The 13,519-nt window shown below is 46.2% G+C and overlaps 2 protein-coding genes across 2 annotated transcripts in view; both read left to right on the top strand.

The window, feature by feature from the left end:
* ANXA13 (annexin A13) overlaps positions 1–676 on the top strand; it is a 25,227-nt gene extending 24,551 nt beyond the window's left edge. Inside the window, exon 11 of the mRNA XM_005420708.2 lies at positions 346–676. Coding sequence (XP_005420765.1) covers positions 346–465 — 120 coding nt within the window. The 3' untranslated portion in view covers positions 466–676. The remainder of the gene's footprint in view (positions 1–345) is intronic.
* Positions 677–6,543: 5,867 nt separating this feature from the next.
* On the top strand, positions 6,544–13,116 carry KLHL38 (kelch like family member 38). The gene is made up of 4 exons (XM_005420707.1): positions 6,544–6,640; positions 7,188–8,666; positions 10,013–10,118; positions 11,630–13,116. The coding sequence occupies exons 2-4, from the start codon at positions 7,317–7,319 to the stop codon at positions 11,914–11,916; spliced, it is 1,743 nt and encodes a 580-aa protein (XP_005420764.1). The 5' UTR covers positions 6,544–6,640; positions 7,188–7,316; the 3' UTR covers positions 11,917–13,116.
* Positions 13,117–13,519: the final 403 nt, after the last annotated feature.

Here is a 13,519-nt window from a genome sequence, read left to right as displayed (position 1 = left end):
AGGGGATGACCTCAGGAGTTCACAGAGACCTGTGTGAGTTTCTCCAGAACCAAGGCTGTGCTGGCACAGCACCACTGGGCAGAGACTCTCCCAGCCTTGGCATAACTTTCCATGCAGGCCCTCTTCACAGTTAGGATCCCCTCACCACCATCCGACATGGGTTTACCTCGAACTCAAATGTTAAGCTCAAAGTCCTCCAAGAGTTTTAGACCTCCTGCATTCTCCTCTCCTACTCCCACTCGGTGTGGTGGGCCTTGAATCAGACCCCAGGGGTGCTGGCAGGGGCAGGGCAGGTTACTCAAAGCATTCACCACTCTTCTAAAGAGGCTCTTGGTGTCTCCTCAGAGCGACCTGCCAGCAATAAAGGAGAAGTTCCAGCTGATGTACGAGAAGCCGTTAGCTGAAGCCGTCCGCTCTGACACCTCTGGGGACTTCAGAAAGTTGCTGCTGGCAATTTTGCACTAAAAGCCCATCAAGAATGAAGAGGCATGCTGAGCAGCCATCTCTTGATTAGCTTCCAAAAAACCATCCAAAAATGTGGCATTAGCACAAAGAAAAACATCCAATTTATTTTCTTTCCAGCTGGGAAATTTGCCAAGTAATGTTGGACGTGAGGTTTATGTTATGGCTGTCTTGCCAAATACCCTTAAGCAATAAAGACATGTTGAAAAAACTAGATATAAATTGACCTCTTTATGTTTGCATATGTGAAGGAATCTTCTGTCATTGTTTCTTCTGGGTAGATTTTCTGTCTTTCTCTCATTCTGAAGATTATCCCTGCTCTTTCCTAAATTCAATGAATGTCACATCATGCCATTACAGTCCTGCCAAGAGACAATGAATAGTAATTTCTTCTCAGCTCATTATCACAGCTCTTTAAACAACCTGAGGGCTGTGAATTAATGATTTAAGTCAGACCCTGATTAAAGTCCTGCTGACAACATGAAGGCCAGAGTGATTTCCCTATCTGTGAGTTGCCCTCTCAGTAGTCACCTCCTAAATTATCCCATGAAGGGGAGAAAGACTTGCAGTCCCCACCAGCACCACATCCTGGGATAAAGTGCAGGAGCATCACAGGGGAAGAGGAGGGTCTTTCATGAGGTAGATGTCAGGCAGGAAATGCTGTTCCCAAAGAGGAAGACATGGGCCTCTGGACAGCTGCATGGTCTTCATCCTGGGATATTTCCTGGTCTGATCTCATGGCTCACCCTGCTTTGAGCAGGAGCTTGAATTAGAGACCACTGGAGTTGCCCTCCTCCCTGAATTACCCTAAGATCTTATAATCATATGAGAGAAGATGTACATGAAAAAAAATATAACAGAACCTGATGACTAAGAAGAAGAGAGTGAAAAATTTAGGTCAAGGAGATGGGTTCATGAGTGTTTCTCTTTGTCTGGCCCCTCCTGCCTCCATACCACCACTCTGCATGATGAAGGGTCTTTCAGGCCCTCTGAGGTGTGATAACTGCTGCCATCCTATTCCCATTGAAAACAGTATTTCTGAAGCACTGGACCTGTTTCTCCCCTCTTGGATCAATGTCACAGCAGCAGCACCTGGCCATCTAGTTATAAGATGGTGCAGTATAAATGAGAGATGGGAAAGATGTGCGGATTTTAAGAACAATGATTGGTGTCTCACACAGGTGTAATAGGATGTTGTGACATTTTAAAGGCCTGATCCTTCTTTGGGAACATTTCTAGCTACCTAAAAATATCAGGGGCAGATCCTGAATACCTGAATGTGCCTTTATAGCAGGCATTTTAATGTTCAGACCCAGCAAGAACAGGGCAACTTAGGATCTAAGTATCTTCTTGTTGCTGTTGCCATGGGTCTGTAACCAGAGACTATAGAAAAGATAGATGAAGATACTTTGGTGTCCAATGATAGGGTGATATTTTATCCTCCAGCACACTGTATGCTCACACCAAGATAAGGTACCCATTCTCAAATGATGTAGTTTGAAGAAAAAGCCAGTGGGAGTCTGAAATACACGTGAAGTAGCTGGTTTAGGCAAAGGATTTGTTTTTAAATTCCAACAAAAGTGCCCAAAGCTGTATGAGTGGTTTCTGTGAAACCTCTAGAAGCTCAGCACTCTTTAAACCAGCTACGTCCTTATTTAATGTGAAGCACATAACTTTGGCAGCCAAATTTATTTTTGCCTGAAGACTGTTTTAATTAACACTAGTAGGTCATTATGACTAAAAGAGAGTGCAATTGCTTTCATCTTAATCTTTCACTCTTTAATTAGAGATTGGCCTGAAACCAAGCCAGGAGCCCACACATCTTCACACCCACGTGTACTGGGCCAAAGTCATTATTGAATTACATGCTGTATCTCTCTATCTGTACACAATGCAAACAATGACTCTTGGGAAGTTACTCTGTGCTGTAAAACTTGTCCCCATGCCTTTATAAGTTTAGGTCAGGGGGTTCAAGACCAGTATCTATAGATGTAGCCTGTTGCCCTTGCCTACAAAATCAGAACCAAGCCCAGTATTAAGTATCATATCAATGTGAATGGTAGCCATGGTAATAAGACTCAGGGAAAACATGTTTGCTGAGCAGCTAAATAGAAAATTAATAACATAATAGTTACAGAAGAATGAGAGAGAAAGACCATAAGGATATCTGGACTTAGAAGAATAGGAAGAAGATCAGATAACTGGCAAGTAGCAGCCGCAGAAGAAAGTTAGCAGATTTTTCTGTGGGCAAGAGGCAGCATTTACAAATTGCAGCAAAAGAAATTCCTATCAGACATATGGAAGCAGGTTGTCTGGAGAGGTTGTGAAATTTGCATCCTTCAAGATTTCAAAAGTTCACCTGAACAAGTCCCTGAGCAAGCTGATGTTCTCCCAGCTAGGCTGAGCTGCCACCCCAACCAGCCACCGCTGCTGCTTGAGGCATCTTCCCATCCTCTCCATGGCATCTGATTAATTATGATCCCTGTAATTGTCTCTTTATACAATGAGAAATGTTAATCCTGGGTTTTCTTCCCTCTCCCAGTTTTATTAAGACCATAATAAGGAATACTTTTTTTTGTCCCCTGTCAGTTTAGACTGAAAATTTGGGTAAAGGGATGATCTGTCTCTTGATCACTGTGGGGGCTGGTGGTCATTGAGACAGTGCACATAACACTGAATAAGCTCAAGACAGAGACGTCTTGAGCAGTCCTTTTTCTTTATCCATATTTGTTCATTTTCACCTGAATTGCAATAGGATCAGTATATGAGTTTTAGAAGTTGTCTGACATCAGCAGTCTCTGTGTACCTGTCTGCTGGCTGGTCAGATTACAGCTTTTTTTCCGCTCTGTTGCTTAGTGCATGACATTTCATCATCCTAAAGCATTAAAACATAAGAAGAGCTGCTCTGGATCAGATCAAAGGTTCAATCACCACATTTCCAAAACTGAATGATCCCAAACACTTAAGGAGAAAGAGCAGAAGGAGCAGGATGAGTATACAGCGTTACAACATGTTTGTTCTTTGGTAGATGCTTCTATTTTCTAGAAATTGGCCACAGATGGAGTTTTTACAGCAGCGATTACAGAGAGTCACAGTTTTTAATAGCCCCCAATAGCTCCAGCCCATCAAGGGCTATGGGGCACCTGCAGCATCACATCTCAAGGTGCTGCTGGGTCACAAACCCTGTGATTGAGGCCACTTTCCCATTTGTGTTCAGACAAGACCATTATGTGTGCAAGATCTCACTCTCATGGTAATGCACTAATTTTGTCTTCCCAAAAGAAAGACCACTCAGGTCTGGTTCAGTGAATAGCATACCTCCCCAGAAACTTGCCTCAAGAGCTCAACTAAAAACTGATTTTATCTGACAATTTAGACTGTCCCACAGCAGAAACAGCTCTACCCTCTCAGCAGGGCTCATAACCCACCTCCCCTCCCTCCTCCATAGAGTGGGGGGCATACAGGACATACTGTCTTTGGCATGAAAAGTGATTTCTAGTCTATTTATAAAGAAAACTCTAACTAAGCAGCACTGATGTGCCCACTTCGTTGTACATGTGTCTGAAGCCATAATCTCTGGGAAAAAATAAGAGAGTTGTAAGGCAGACAGCAGGAGCTTTATTGCTCAGTAGCCCTGGCTCTAAATTGGCAGGGACCTGTGTGGGGATTCAGCAAGGAGCATCACTACCCTCCCCAAAGCAATAATCTATTTAAACAGCACACTCTGTACTCTGGGCGAGCAGGAGTTTACGTAACTGTGCAAAGCCATCGAGCCTGGGATCTTCTAAATAAATGTCACATTTATCAATGTCTGAAGCACAAGAACATCCCACTAGCCTTCCCCAACCCCATAAACCAGTGCCATTAATGAAGTCAGAGAGCATTATTTTTTCTTAAAGGGTTAAGAGAGTAATCCACAGCCACTGCCAGGAAGAGGCAGAGCTAAACAGGCAGCAAGGAGTTGGAGCCAGCAGAGAGATATAAAGCTACATCAATCATCAGAATGGACTGCAACAAGAGCAAATGCATACAGAGCAAGAAAGAAAGCGAGAGGGTGTTTTGTTTGGGTAGCTAATGTTCCCTGGACAAGGAGAGAGAAAAATTCTCCTTTGGGTTTTTAATGCCACTCTAAATATTTATAGCAAGATCATGTCCAGCTGGTGAGTTAGCGGCGGCAGGGAGTAGGGAGGGAGGGTACACTTTCCCCAGCACCCCAACATCATTCTTCGGTCATTTCTTTACTTGAGAAGAGGGAAAAGGCTGTAGATTGCCATGTTTACCCTCAAAGTGACTCATCTGCAAGAGTCAAGTCCAGTGGCTCCTGCTCTTGCCCTCCCTCACCTCTCCTCATACACACACCCAGACCGTGTGGGCAGCCCCCAAAAAGCTACACCAGCCTGACTCCACCCTGCCTTTAAATATGGGGCTGGGCCTTCAGGGGTTTTATTGCCTTCAGGCACTTCACCACGTCAGAAAGGCCATGTACAGCATGCCCATGATGCAAAGCTGCCATTTTTAGAGCAAGAGGTTGCCCACATCCCTGTGATCTGCTGCACCATGGACACAGGGGCAAGAACACATGGAGGACTGCAAACACCAGCCTGGCACAGGAGTTGACATGAGGGCACTGTGGCTCCCAAGGATTTTTGCTCGTCTGCCTCGCTGTGACTAAATGCAGGCATGACTCACACATAAGCTTGAAAATATGAGAAGGACTTTTGCTTTAACCTTGTGTTTCCCTGTTGGAGGGATGTTTAGAAACTGCATTTTGGATTCAACCTCACCCTAGAACAAAGGGAGAAATCTCAGCAGAGATGGGGAGCCCAATCCACTTACCCAGGCAAGGGCAGCCAATTCTCTTTCTCTTGAAACACCCAGGAATTTGGTATAGAGCTGGGACACAGCACACTTGACCTGCTGAAGACCTGAAAGGGCACCAGCTGAGGTTCTGGAGGATCCTCCCCTGGCACAAGGCATTTGGATGATCCCAGCCCTGAGGATGGATTTAGGCTCATCATCATAGATGCCTACCATGGGAGTGTTAAATATGGGCACCTACATGTGATTGAGGCAGCTGAGCACCTGTGGACTCCCTGCAGTGCCTGGAGAGCTGTTCCCCTGCCCAAATACAGGTTGCACATACTGGTGACCTGAATTACTTGGCAGACTCAGTTGTATTGACTAGACCTCACTGCCTGCAAAAGGAGCTTAGCTTGTCCATGTGCAGCCATCTGCAGTGAGGGACCCCACCAAGGTGTGTGACCTGGGGAGCCCTGTGCCACCCTGGGAATTGCCACTCTGGAATCTTGGTTTCCAGCTCGCTACTCACTGCAGCAACCTGCTCCAGTCCTCCCACCTGTAACACTGAGCTTCCTCAAGCCATCTGAGTTCTTTGCCAGGGGTTTCAGAGAGCTGAAGTCCTTAGACAAAAGGCCACAACCCAGTGTTTCCTATATGAAATATCAAGCAGCATCATAAAGATAAACTGCTCCAAGAGTGAACTTCACTTTCTGCTTAGTGAAGGTAGCTGGGCTTCCCCTGCCCACCTTGGAGCAGCGCTGGATGCAGGGGTCCCAGTGCATCAGCATCTCCCACCACACTGCAAGAGGCTGATGCTCCCCAGATCTCTCCATAGGGCGGAGACACGGTCCATCCCACCGGAGTCCCTGGAAGCCCTTCCCTCTCCGCCTTTCCCCATGGAACGCCGGTGACAGCGTAGTGCGAGGCATTGCAGACTGTTTACAGGCTTCTCCAGTTCCCAGGCACTTCAGGACAGCGCCCTGCCACTGTTTCCAAACGGACAGCCAGGACTTTTATAAGTGAACTTTCCTCTCCGTGTCTATTTATTATATGTAAACATTTGCCAGAAAAACACCACCCGGGCATGCTCAGAAGCAGCCAGGTCATTGCAAAAGGCAGCGGCGGCGTCACATGCGATAAGAGCGCGGGGCGCTGCGCGCTATTCTTAGCGCAGGAATGTACACAATGCCCGCGCCCGCCGCTCCTGCGCACCCGGCAGCGGCACAAACACGGCCAGAAACCACCCTCTATGAATCACCTACCTACCGAAAGAAACCTCCCGTGGGTTCATAGGTTTTTGCCCAGGCTCTAGCTGTGGAAAAACTCAGCAGAGAATAAACGACAGAGAGTAAGTGCATGCAGTGGAGGACAGCAGAAGGTAAACGTTTCTACCCTTCGGTTCCACTGCAGGTTGAGCAGTTAAGCCATGACCGTAGATATTCATCATATTGTTCTGGCTGGCACTTAATTTAGTCATTGTGTGTCTGATTAACATAAAAAACCACAGCTAAGCAGAGTTAATAAATAACTTTTAATGCAGATTTCCAGCCTCTAGGGTTCTGTTCGTCCTGCTGCAGAGTTCAGCTCTGCCAGATTTGCATTCTTTGGGAGTGACTAACTCTAGAGGAAAGAGGCACAAGCTACTAAACTGCTAATACTTTAAAATCATGAATAAATGTCTAAGTGCGTTTATTCAACATGATGGAAATGGACAAACCAATTGCTTCAGCCCTCCAGCTTTAATCCAAAATCAGTGAGATAACTTCAGTGCTTTTGCTTCTTGCCAACAACACAAGCAGTGCTGACCTCAGACTTGCAACCTATCTGATAACTTTATGAAGGTTTTAAAGGGTCTTAGCGACCTTTTGGCTTCTTCATTATTTTCCCACTGTGCTTAAACCATGTTCCATTTTTATGTGTAATAGTGAACGGATATTTACAGCAACATCAAAGTCCTGATTTGTTCCCTTGGAGCTGGATTTTTCAATAAAAGCTGCTAAGAATTTGGGGTTTTTTTCTGCCAAGTCCAGAATTCATCTCTCTCATATTTTGCTATGGAAGAGGGATCCACTGAAGAGTTTCTCTTCAAAGACCAGGACTTCTCCTCTGAACTGCTGAGGCAGCTGAATGCTCTGCGGCAGAGCAGAATGCTGACCGATGTTACCCTCTGCTCCGGGGGCTTTGAAATCCCCTGTCACCGAAATGTGCTGGCTTCCAGCAGCCCATACTTCAAGGCAATGTTCTGTAACAACTTCAGGGAGAGTCACCAGCCTAAAGTCATTCTAAGGGGCATCGACGCCGATATTTTGGATCAGATTATCCTTTATGTTTACACTGGGGAGATTCTCATATCCACTGAGAATGTCTTGTGCCTCTTGGAGGCTGCATCCATGCTGCAGTACACTAAGCTGTTTGAGGCCTGCTCTACCTACCTCCAGGACAAGCTGACCCCTGACAACTGTCTGAGCATGACCAGACTGGCAAAAATCTTGAACTGCCAAAGCCTGAATAAGAAAGCCAAGGCTATGGCTTTGAAATGTTTTCCTGTGGTGGCCTCTTCTGAGGACCTGAAGGACCTCTGTCCCACAGAGCTCATTGATTACCTTGGGGATGATGAACTCTGTGGGGAGGAGGAGCAGGTCTTTGAGGCACTGATGGTCTGGATCCGGCACGACTTCCAGGCACGACAAGGCTACATCCAAGAGTTGTTCAAGAAGGTCCGACTTCAGTACGTCCATCCAACCTTCCTCTTCCATTTCATTGCTAATGACTCACTCATTCAGGCCTCACCCACTTGCAGGAGCATCCTGGAGTCAGCCCGGAGACAGATGTTTTCCTTGTACAGCACCAACACACCTGACATCAAACCCATGGTGCATGTTCCGCGCAGGTACTCCAACCAAGAGTTCCTCATCATCATCGGTGGCAGGAAGGACAGCCAGCAGACAACGAGGGATGTCCTGCTGTATGATGAGAAGACAAACCAATGGCTGAGCCTGGCCAAACTTCCCATGCGCCTCTACAAAGCCTCTGCAGTGAGTTTACACAGCAATGTTTTTGTGCTCGGAGGGATGCCTGTTAGCAATAAGAAAAGTCTGGTCAGTGGTAATATTTACATTTATTCCCTCAAACTCAATCAGTGGAGGTTGATTGAGCACATGCTAGTTCCTCGTTACTCCCACAGAAGCCTGGCATATAAAAATTATATTTTATCATTTGGTGGAATTGGTGAAAACCAGGAAATCCTGAATTCTGTGGAAAGATATGATAGTGTCTACAACATCTGTGAGAGCATGGCAAACATGCCTGTTGCTGTCCTTCACCCTGCTGTTGCTGCCAAAGATCAGAGGGTTTACCTCTTTGGGGGAGAAGATATAATGCAAAACCCTGTTCGGCTTATCCAGGTAATGGTCAGTCCTGCTTGTCGTAGGCAATTTCTTCTAAGCTATTCAGCAGTCCATCACCTTCATGAGGAAATCAAACCACTCAAAAAACGTCCCTGTGTGTTGCAGCAAGAGGCAGGATGAGTTGATGGCCTCAAGGAGAATTGCAGCTCTTCCATTTTCCCCTTCTGAATGTTTTTCAGGCAGCAGCCCCAGAGGCGCTGCTTTGGGTGTCAGTCAGCCGTGCCACCGGTGGGCCCCAGAGCCAGGGCTGCCACAGGTGATGCCATGGCAGGCAGCAGCAGCTCCCCCTGCCTGGCTCCATGCCAATCTCACCAAAATCAGTGCTTGCACTTGGCGCTGAGCGGGGTCTCAGCCTGCACCTGCTCGCTCACAGCAAACGCAAACACTCGCAATCGTTAGAGCGATTAGATGCTCACTCATCAAAGGGCCAGAACTTAAACTGACAGTCATTTGGGATAAACAGCTGTGTTAAAAATGGGGCTCCTGCCACATGTTGCTGGCTCTCTGCCTGCTTTCAGCCGTTACACTCTATCAGGAGGAAAAAATACATTACATTTTTACTTATCAGATTTGAAGCTTTAGCAACATTGAAATGTTTCTTTCCCATGAGTGTTTTTGACTGTTCAAGGTACTTTAAGAAGGATCATTAAGCTAAGATGGCAACTAGGGCATGAGCAATGCTTTATAACGGTACTTCATTATCAGGGGGAAGGAAATGTATTTATCAGTTAGTGGGGAGATGCCCTGGTGATATTTGCTATATTAAGAATCAGATAACACGACATAAAAGTTTGTGTCACCCAGATGCAGATTATTGAATGATCATCATCTGGCAACAGCTCTTTTTCTCACATAAATCGATGACTTAGATACCACTCTAAGTCCCTTTGCCAGTCTGAGTGCATACCAGTCACTAGCATATACATAGCAGCTGGGCAAACACAGTGGCTGCCAGCAGAGCTAGCTGAAGCTGAGGTTTGTTTGCCCAGGCAATTGCTAAGGCTAATAAGGAATACACAGGATAACTGGAAAATGAAATGAATCAGCTTGCCCTTTGGGAGAACTAGTTACAGTGATTTAACAGCCATGCAAGAAGCTTTCATATGGCAGATACACTGCTTCAGTGCTAGCATCTCCTCAGCAGATAATCTTGGGGATCCAAAATGCTTTCCAAGGGGACATATTAGGAAAAAAAAGTGGCTACATTCTCAGATTTCCAGCAGTTTGAGCCAGAGGATTGTATTTATTAGGGCAAAATAAAACCCAGAAGTTTCTCTGTAATTACGGATGTTAGTTAAAATGAAAGATAAACAGCTGTGTGAATATCTTTATTTTTTTGCCAGGTTTACCATGTCTCCAGGAATACATGGTTTCGTATGGAGACCAGAGTAGTGAAGAATGTCTGTGCACCAGCTGTTGTGATTGGAGATCAGATTATCATCGTAGGTGGTAAGGGCTCTGTTTCACCTTTCCTCTCCCTTCGCCTGCCCAGATCCTGTGGGTTTTCTCAGCCTTTCTGTTTGAGGTGCTCCCTCAAAAAGCACCTGGGTCTTGGGAAGGAAAGGAGGAGTGTGCCCACCCTCCATATACTTCTCTTCTGGAACCTCATAGCAATTGAAGTGGAGATAAATTCTCCATGAGGCACTTTCTTACCCCAAGTGGCAGTACCTGGGTGGAGAAAACTGAAGAAAAGCCAGTGGAAGTTACTGCTCTTGGGAGGAAGCCAGGAGCATGGGGGTCCTGACCATCCCCTCCTGACTTGCAGCCTGGTCCTCCCTGTCTGCTCCACTTGGAAGAATGGAAAGCAGGGTTACCATAAGGCCGTGGAGGGCTTGCCAGGATGGGTGGGCTGTAGGTCTATGAGGTGCTGAGTGGTCTTTTAGCTGCCTCCTGGTGTTAACTGTGAAATATCCCAAAAGGAGTGTGAAACACTTGGACAGAGCAAACTTCTCTGTGTCTTTTTCAACCTGAGGACCAGCCTCTGCCTGTGGCAGTTGGGTGTATCATGTCATTGATGGGCTCTCTACAGTCTTTAATGCCTCTTCCCTGACCGCAGAGTGCCAGGACAAAGCATGTGTTGAATTTTTTAAGGAAAAATGAGACAAATGGTGTCTTTAGCAAAGCAGAGGATTGAACCCAAACTGCACAGGACTTCAAGGTGATGTCACCCCACAGGGAGAGGCCACTGCTATCCTTTGCAGTGAGAAGAGGGGAGGGCTGAGTCCAAAGGTCCAAGACTATCATGCTCCTATCAGGAAGATTGCCTTTACCTCAGACCACACTCATGTTTTTCTACATAGGCAAGGTCCTGCTGGGTACCAGGCTTCCACACCTCCACTGCTCCAGGGCAGTGGCCCTCTCACCAGCGCTGGCCTCTCAGCTGATACGAGGTTATATCAAACCTCAGAGAAAGAGCTGTCTACTGGCTCACTGGCATGGTGGCAGCACAGATGTGGTGCTGAGGGCTTCAGGAGCGCAGTGAGCACTGGTGGCACCATGCTGTTGCATACCCAGCTCCAGTCAGCAGGCAGCTACAACTCCAACCCAACAAGGTCCATCCCATGTGCCACTGGTTCCTGTATTTCCAAGTGAAGCTCTAAGAGTCTGTTTGGTAAAAAGAAATATTTTCAGATGTTTGAAGGCATGTGCAGGTAACTGCAAGCCCCAACTCTGTTTGATAGATTGGTTGCCTGATGGGTGAACTTTATGGTGCTCATCAAGCCTTGGCTGCCAAGGTGCTGCGAGACAGGATGAGGATAGACAGGAAAGGAAGATAGACAGTCATGCATTCCTGTGACACATCATCACTTCTTAGTTTAGCTATCTTAATTCTGCCAAATTATGTACTACTATAATATGTTTTATTGAAGACCAGCATGAAATATATCATTATTATTCCTTCTTCTGGCCATAAGTGTTTAATTCCCATCTGTCTCTTCCACCTCTGGCTTTGCCTTCAGGGTACACCCGGAGAATAATTGCTTATGATACAAAAGGCAACAAGTTTGTTAAATGTGCAGACATGAAGGACAGACGAATGCATCATGGGGCCACTGTCATCAAGAACAAGCTGTATGTCACAGGAGGACGATGTCTCACCTCAGACAATGCCATCAAGGACCTGGATTCCTTGGACTGCTATGATCCAGAGACTGACACATGGACACCACAGGGAAAACTGCCGCACAAACTCTTTGACCATGGGTGCCTGACACTCCAGTGTGTCCCCTGTTATAACCTTCTCTAAACAACTCTTGGTACTTCCTTGATATTTTGTGCTTTTCTTCCCAGAAAGAGCCCACCTCACTCTGCAGAGAGCACATGGGGAATCTTCCTGGGGTCACAAAAGTCCTGACCCTGAAGGCACCAGCTGTGTTAGTCCTTCCAGACCCTGTGCCAGAAAGGCCATGAGCTTTGCTCACACTGTGTTCACCTGGCTGATACTGCATGTGGTGCTGCTGAGTCCAGTCTGGAGGCCTTACCCAGCATCTCAAGAGGAAACAGGAGAAAGATACTGGCTAAGAACCCAGTGTTGGATTTGTGTTTGTACAGGCTTTAGAAGTGAAGGGGGATGCTGCTATCTCCAGGGAAAGTAAGATCTTTGCTGTCGGGAAAACTCAGCTGCCTGCCCCAGCCCTGTGCTGCTCATTGCTGACCAAGCTTTCCATTTCCAGTGGTGGCAGTGTCTAGAATAGGAAGCTCCAAGCTCCAGTCTTGTAGCCAGCCCAGGAGCAGATGCCTGAGTTCACTGTGGTAGTCAGCTCATAAGAAATAAAATTTTAATGTTCCTATCAGCTAATTAGAAATTGGCAAAAGACTGATGCTTGATCTGAACTCTCATATTGCAACAAGAAGCAGATTTGACTTTTCTGAGCTAACACTCTTCCACAGTGAGGGAAGAATTTTGTTCCATCTGCCTGCCCTCTGAAGAATCAGGAGAAGACGGGATGGAAATTAAAATTGTCTGCACCTTCTTTTTCAAGGGATCCTATTTTGCAGGGAACTTTCTTCTCCTTTGGCATGAGGAATAGCAGTGGAGTTAGTTAGGATGACTTTGGCTGATGGAGTTCCTGAAATGTAGAATAGCAGAGAGGACACATAGAGGAAAGGGGATGTAAAAGAGAAGAGGTATTTGGGAGGAACAATTCCTTTTTCCCTTTTTCCTCTCTCCAAACCACTGGAAAAAAGCCCATGAGACCAAGCCAGTGACAGGAAGCCAGCTTTCCAAGAAGAGCAAGTCTAAATCTGCCACTTGGCAAAACAGCTCTGCTCCACCAATATTTTCGTGGGGTTCTGCCACTAAGTGCATACTTTGAAAGGGAGGGGATTAATCATCAGACACTGAACAGGCTGTGAACTGCTGTTAGGTCACTGGGCTTGGTAAGATTGCTGAGATAGCAAGGAACTTTACAAATGACCACTATCCAGAGAAAGGCTGGCAGAAACAGCACCCCTTTTTCTTCATATTTGAAAAAAAATGGAACTTTTCAGAGGCTACAGGATGGCATGAGGGAAACCATGCTCAACCTTCCTCTTCACAAAAGGCTACACAGCTATGTGGTCACCACCACGTTGCAGAAAACCAGCTCCAGACAATAAGCTCCCCTCCCATAAATTGCACAGAAGAGTGACAGAAATAGTTAACAGAGTAGAGGGCTGGAAGAAAGTATTTAGTATCAACTGCTGGTTTAACAATGGAAAATAAAAGGGCTTTTATTGTTTGCATGAGCTCTGTGTTCAGGAGTCCCCATTGTTCCCTCCCTTTGTTGGTTTTTGCACCAGTGGTTATTGCCAGGGTTTCCTTCTAAGGGCCTGAGTAAACCTGTGAAAAATGAGTGGGAACTCAAACT

The sequence above is a fragment of the Geospiza fortis genome, unplaced genomic scaffold, assembly GCF_000277835.1.
Source record: "Geospiza fortis unplaced genomic scaffold, GeoFor_1.0 scaffold111, whole genome shotgun sequence".
NCBI classification, from domain to species: domain Eukaryota; kingdom Metazoa; phylum Chordata; class Aves; order Passeriformes; family Thraupidae; genus Geospiza; species Geospiza fortis.
Note: the sequence above shows the minus strand (reverse complement) of the source record. Positions and strands in the feature narration are given on the sequence as shown.